Source organism: Prunus dulcis, chromosome 7 (genome assembly GCF_902201215.1).
Source record: "Prunus dulcis chromosome 7, ALMONDv2, whole genome shotgun sequence".
Classification (NCBI taxonomy): Eukaryota; Viridiplantae; Streptophyta; class Magnoliopsida; order Rosales; family Rosaceae; genus Prunus; species Prunus dulcis.
Window position 1 is genome coordinate 11,316,919 of NC_047656.1, and position 7,097 is coordinate 11,324,015.

At 36.4% G+C, this 7,097-nt stretch overlaps 2 protein-coding genes across 2 annotated transcripts; both read left to right on the plus strand.

Annotated features, from left to right (window-relative positions):
• Window positions 1-1,852: 1,852 nt before the first annotated feature.
• On the plus strand, window positions 1,853-2,539 carry LOC117633437 (agamous-like MADS-box protein AGL80). The gene has a single exon (XM_034367049.1). It carries the CDS (start codon window positions 1,866-1,868, stop codon window positions 2,475-2,477), a length of 612 nt encoding a protein of 203 aa, XP_034222940.1. The 5' UTR covers window positions 1,853-1,865; the 3' UTR covers window positions 2,478-2,539.
• A 2,971-nt stretch (window positions 2,540-5,510) lies between these two features.
• Window positions 5,511-6,278, plus strand: LOC117633448 (agamous-like MADS-box protein AGL80). The gene has a single exon (XM_034367066.1). The coding sequence runs from the start codon at window positions 5,520-5,522 to the stop codon at window positions 6,195-6,197; it is 678 nt and encodes a 225-aa protein (XP_034222957.1). The 5' UTR covers window positions 5,511-5,519; the 3' UTR covers window positions 6,198-6,278.
• Window positions 6,279-7,097: the final 819 nt, after the last annotated feature.

The following is a 7,097-nucleotide window of genomic DNA, read 5'->3' on the forward strand; positions in this document are numbered from 1 at the left end:
GTGAACTTTTGATAATTCCTGATCAAACGGTACATAATAGGCAAAATTCTGATCGTCGATCAAAAAACAAAATCTTGCCAATCTGAACATACCGTCATGCTCAGAACGATGTGAGGAGAATGATAGGTCCAAGTGGGCCGTTACTAGGTGGCCCATGTGCAACGAGTTTCGGCGGCTGACTTGAGTAGATTTACAGTGACCACGAAACTTTAAGTTAGTGGTCTCCACCTATGCCAAAAGGTGAAGCAAATGAGATGAGCAAACTTTATACCTACATCGATGGTCAGATGTGGCTGGAAGTGTCCAAATTTGAAGGTTTTCCGACGAGAAAATCCTAGAATTTCTCCACCATTGATTGGGCTTTTTAGACAAGGTAAGAGGTTGGGTATTTAGGGAAAAGGATAGAGGAGAGGTTAGGGATTATTTTTGGTGAAGGAAGCACAGATGGCCGGAAACTGCCGGTCGAAGCTCTACAATTCCGAATTATTCCAATGTTGTTTGGGTCAGATCTGGGTGGATAGAGTAGAGGGGAAGGAGAGGAATCTTTTGTGGGTGGTGGCACCAGCTTGGGTGGTCGAACAACGAAGAAATTGGTGGTGAAAGTGGCGACAATTTGTACATTGATGAGAGAGAAAGGGAAGAGGTCATGAGAAAGAGATAGAAAAGGAGAGAGAAATGGTTGGCGTCCCTTAGGCCAGCTGGCATGCCTTGTTAAAGAATATGACTTTTCCAAAATTACGGTTGTGCCACTACACTTCCGTTAATGTTAACTCCTTTATAAAACTATAATTACGTGTCTATGAACTCATGAGAACGAGCTCTACATAATGAGCGAAGAAAATTTTCAAAACTAGTCCCGAACAAAAGGTGAACCCTAAACCACTTAGAAACCCTAAGGTAAAACCATCATTTCACTTTTAAATTTTGAAATTTAATAAAAATATCGGGACAAGATGTTACATGTAGCACAAGCCAAAGGTCGTTTCCCGCATGATGCTCCAGACTTGTCTTGGCATAATTGCCATTGACCATCTGGGCATATCGACCAATCGCTGACTGCATTCCACCATCCACACAATCTTTCTCTCATCAAGAATGCGACCTGTTATTCAGGAACACTAACCTGTCGGCTGTTGCTTCTCAGGATTTTCATCCATTGTCAATTGAGTTTGGGTTGAAATACTCAAATTCTAATATGTTATCAAAGCAGGCTATCCAAGTAGAACGCCTAATAATCTCATATACTCCCACACCACCCAATAAGAATTGTTTGAAAGTTTGAAACATTGCAATAGTTCTTATGAATTGGATGCTCACATTCTAATACTACCTTTCATGTAGGCTCGTCTCTTCCTATGTTGTCATACCTTATTAAATTTCACTTCCTATTTCTTAACGATAAATGTTTTGAGAAACTATTGTGTTACTAGAATATCTTCATGTGGTGTTACTGATTCACGGCCTATATATGAATAGGGTGATGAGTTTGTACTTTAGTAAAAAATCAGACGAAGGTTTTATGTAACTTTATAGATTACTTAACATTCCTTAAAAACACATACCATTTAAGTCAGTAGTACATGTAGAATTGCCTACATTAGCCAGATGCAAAATTTAATTTTCCTACCAAGCCACATCCGAGAATCTCCAAACACATATTTTTTTTACTTTCTGTGAATGAACAATTTTAATGACCAATATCGTCTGCGTCTTTTCTCTCCTTGACTTACCACCTTTGTCAATATCAAAATAATGACATTGAGTCTTAATCTTTCCTCTGCTTTAGCTATGTATGTAGCTCTGTGTGGGTATAGTTTAGAGCACTAAAGAAATCAATCCTAGAGAGATTATAGAGTTTCTTTACCATGGCTAGGACAAAGGTGAAGCTTGCATGGATAGAGAACGATAGCGCTAGAAAGAAAAGGTTCCGAAGGAGGAAGGGAAGCTTGTTGAAGAAAGTTAGTGAAATAAGCACCTTATGTGATGTGGGTGCTTTCGCCATTGTCTATGCCCCAGACAACGATGAGCCAGATGTGTGGCCTTCTCCCTCAGAGGTGAAAGAACTAATTGCAAAGTTCCAGAGCATCCCAGAAGCAGAACGGTCCAAGAAGATGACGGATCACGAGACTTACCTAAAGGAGACAACTGCCAAGCTAGAACAACAATTGAGGAAGATCAAGAGGCAGAACTATGAGATGGAGATGAACGACATCATGCACGATCTTTACAAAGGTATGCCAATGTATCTACTTGAAACTAGTAAAATAAGTGATCTGGCTTCTTTTTTAGAGGAGAAAATGAAGGAAATCTCAAAAATTATGGAGCGTCTGGAGAAGGATCTTCCACCAGCTGATGTCTCTTCTCAGGCGGGTCGTGATCATGAGAATGTTGCTGGAAGAAAAATTGGAGGCATCAGACTTATGGGTTTTGATATTGGAAGCAGCATCACTGGTGATAATGGAGGTGGTGAGGAGTAATAGAGGAAGTGCCTCATGGGGTAATTTGGAGGTAACAACTTTGAAATGTAGTTTGATGAAATAAATAAAATGACAACCAAAACACATTGAAAAATCAGAGAAAGCATATGCATTTGAATATACTTCTCTAGTGTTGTTGTTTGATCATTTGTTTGTTTGTCTCTGGTTGTTTTTATTTTGTTTTTGTTTTTGTCTCATTGTGTTTGCTTCATGTATCCATTAATTTCTTAGGATCTAAATGAAGTTATATCTCTCTTTCTAATTGTGCCATTGTCTTGTTTTAGTTTTAAGCATAATCTGTAAGGTCATCCCTAATGGGGGCCTTAAATGGGGCTCAACCTCCTTGGGGCCATATATCATAAAGCCCCACCGGAGTTGTCTCTAAATCTATGGACTCTGATAGAATCCTTAGAGCCCAAGCGGGTCCTACATACATCAGGCTTTGTTTAATGTTTTTTTTTCCTTCTAATAGCAACCAAATAAAAGGCTTTTTCTACTCCTTTTGTTTTTTTGTTTTCTTTTTCTTTTTTTGGTTTGATATTTCCTTCTCTCTCTTTTTTTCCTTTCTTTTTGCTTTCAATTGTTATAATTTACCTTTAGAATTACTACAATTTTTCTATGTTGTTTCTTTTAATTTTTTTAAAATTATAAATGGGGTAGAAATGTTATTTTTTTATTTTTTTAATTCATTATAATTTACCTTTAGAATTACCACTCCAAATATATATATATATATATATATTTTTTGTAGAAATGTTCATTAAAAAAAAAAAAAAAAACTAACATAACATAAACATACAATAAAACTAACTAAGTTAATAACAACAAAAATCAACATGTAAAATAAATTACATCATAAAAAAATTCATATAGAGCCTCGGATATAGATCTCCCCATTGTGGAATACTTTTAGAGCCTAGAATATTCCTACGGAACTCTAAATGGGTCTCTATCCACCATTTTTAGAGCTCTATTTAAAGACTGTATGATTAGGGATAGCCTAACTCACGTAACAAGAAGAACACGCATGTGTATTACGTGTTACGTATATTTTGATTAATTTTTTTAGGATTTGGGTGAAAAATTTGGCCACATCACAAACTACGGAAACAGATATTAATAAGTTCATATCTGAAAAGGAACAAGTCATTATATATGTGTAATCTAGAACTCATATATTTGATTCAGTCCATAGTAGAAAAATAACAATTACCATGCTATGTATATAAGTATGGCATTGGGGGAATCTGAGTGCGATGACTAATTAAACGGTGTAATACATTAGAAAGGGAAATATTTTGTCCACCCAAGAGGGTATAGGGAGATTAACTTTCCAATCTATGACATTAGTTGGTTCAATATAACTGGAACAGTCTATTTTTTGGATAATTATTTAAAAAGCAATTTATTGGAGAATTATTTAGTCATTTGATTATTATTATGATTATTTTAGGAGGGCGTATTCAATTAGAATTTTAATAGATTATTTTTGAAGCTTAAAAGTTCATTGTATTCAATTAAGATTTTTAAACAATAAATACAAGTCTGTAGTATTCAATTAGGATTTTAAAATAGATATTGTGGAAACATTCATCTATGTTTGATTTCAAATTTTCCAAATTGTAGGAATATAATTAAATAGACTTAAAAATGAAAAGCTCAAATCATGAGAATGAGATGGCATCGAGAGATGAGGCTTTTGGTTTATGGAGATTGTGGCAAACAAGAAAACTCGTCCCAAGCTCTGGCATCACCTTATACTTCCATTCTTCTTTTCGAAATGCAGATTGTGGAACTATCTCACCGTGGAAGAGAGCCAGAGAGACTTACCAGGGAGAATGCTGGAAGGATAGCCCCCTCCCCATTACACCAGCCCCTAAGCAGTTTTCTCCTTCTGCCATCAACATTTTAGTTTGAAAACCCCATCAGCATGAGGCTATTAAATTAAATCCCAATAATTTTATTTTATTTTTTTAAATTTCAGAAATCAAAGTGCTTTATTACCAAATGATTTATGATATAGATGAAAATGATAACTCTCAGCCTCTTCTTGAAATTAATTAGAAAGAAAACATTGTCCCATCGATCACCTCCCTCTCTCATCAACTAATGGGAAGAATTGCTTCTTGTCTGAGAGTGAGCCAAGCTTCTAAATGATCACTCCTTGTTTTTACGCACTAGGGTATTGATATATATTTTAAATAGAACAAGGGATTAGGCGAGATTAGCTCTTTAGTATCGGTCATCGAATGCACAAACATCCACAGTCCTCAAAGAGAGATCAACACATTCCGGGAGCCCCCAGCCCATCCTCTTGATCATAATATTATTAATAAGGGTATTGACTTGTTATTATCTTGCTTGATGTTCACTTCATATATTTTCTTTTGTTTGTTTGTACTTTGGTTTTGTTTCATTTTTCTAGCTTCTTAGCCTTGTTTTTGTGTGGAGTTTTAATTTATGTAGGTTAAAGTTTCAAGCTTTTTGTTTAGAAATAAAAGAGTAAATCATACAAATTATTATACAAAGTTGTTTATTTTAGAAATTTATAGTAAGAGCCAAGGAAGGAATCAAAAATCTGGCCCCTCTCATCCTATAGTGTCATTCCTTATTAAGTTTCACTTCCTAATTTGACGATGAAAGGTTTGTATGGCTTCATAGTTGATTGAATATTCCTTAAACATACATGTCGCTTCCAAATTGTTCATGTGCATTTTTCAACACATTCCCTATAAATTAATGATAGCCAATTCCCTCACATTTGCCAGATACAACATTAAATTCTCTTACCAAAAACCATAGTCCGATAATATTCAAGTACAGATTTTTTTCACTCCCAATGCATGAATGACCTACATCATCCTGCACCGACTTCTTTGATTTTTCCAATTTTGTCAGAGTCTATATAAGGAAATTGAGTCTTATCTCAGCTGTCCATGATATATATAAATCCCTAGGGGTTACATAATTTAGAACACGATAGAGTTTGAGCCTAGAGAAGTAGCAAATAGCTTAATTACTAACTAGAAAGCAACACCAACCATGAATAACAAGCTGAAAACTGCATGGATAGAGGATGATAAGTCCAGGAAGGCCTGCTATAGAAAGAGGAAGATATGCTTGCTGAAGAAATTAAATGAGCTTACCATTTTATGTGACGTGTCTGCCTTCCTCATCATCTATGGCCCCGAAAAGGACGAGCTGGTCGTGTGGCCTTCCCGCCCTGTGGTGCAAGAACTGCTTGAAAAGTTCTTGAGGCTGCCACTAGCAGACCAATGCAGAAAGATGCTGGATCAAAAGGCTTATCTCAAGGAGAGGGCAGCCAAAATAGAGGAGCAAATAAGGAAGGCAAAGAAAAAGAACCATGAGATGAAGATGAAAGACATCTTGCACAAAATTCAAGAAGGTAAGCCACTGAGTGAATTTGAAACTAGCGACCTAATTGATTTCATTTTGTTTTTGGAGGAGAAGATGCTAGAGATCCAGGAACGGGTTGAGCTTTTGGAGCAGCATGTTCCACAAGGTGCTGGTGAAAAAGAGAAGGGGAAGGAGATTGAGAACAATGCTGTTAATATCCCTCGAAATGAGAATATTACTGGAGGCATCTGCAGCAGCAATAATATGGGAGAAAATGAAAAGAGTGGCTTTAGACTGATGGGTGTTGATATTAAAGTGGGGCATCTACTACATGAGGGCAATAATGGAGGCACTCAGAAGTGATAGGGTTTGGCCTCATGGGTTGTATGGAGGTGGCAACGTTGATAATGTTGGGCTTCCTTATGAAAACCTAGAAAAATCGCTTCTTTCTTTGAACCACAGTTGATGTGGATAGGATGAATAATAAAAAAACAATCACAACAAGATCAAATTAGATCTAGGGAACACCTGCATTGTACTTCTCTAGACTTCTGTTGTTTCCCATGTGGTTGCATTTGGTTGTGTTTCTTTAGTTTTTGTTCTTTGCCTAATCATGGTTGATCCATGTATCCATTTCTCAACTATAATGGAACATTAATATGTTGGCTTTTAATTCTATGTCATTGTCTTATTTGCTTTAGTTTTAAGCACATGCAGTTATTTGTCATACTTTCAAAACTCTTTTAAGGTTTAGAAATTACAGTAACACTTCATGATTATTCAGAATTCATAAATAAAGAAAAAAGCCCGCCAAGTTTAAAGGATTAATGAAACCCATTAGAGACTTAATTGCTAAGCACATAATCTAAACCGCCTTGGGAGTGGATTCAAGGAAACACTTATTTCCAAAGATATTGTAACGCCCCGACCCCATATTTCCCCGAATTTAACCCTTATTTAATTATTTAATTATTTAAGGGTATTTTAGTCACATTTTTAACCGAAGAGAGTTTGGGACCGTGACTGGTATTTTTGGATAGGCCGTACTAAGACGAGTTCGTAGACACGTAGTGGGCCCAATTCGGAGTTGGAACGAAGAAGTTACGAGCAAAACAAGTTCAGTGGCACAATCGTAAATATTTCGAAATGGGATTTTTTTATAAAAAATCTGGTTTTTCTCTCTCTCTCTCTCTCTCTCTCTCCCGCGATCTCTCTCTCTCTCCGTCAGCTCTCTCTCTCTCTCTCCTCGTATCTCAGGCCACC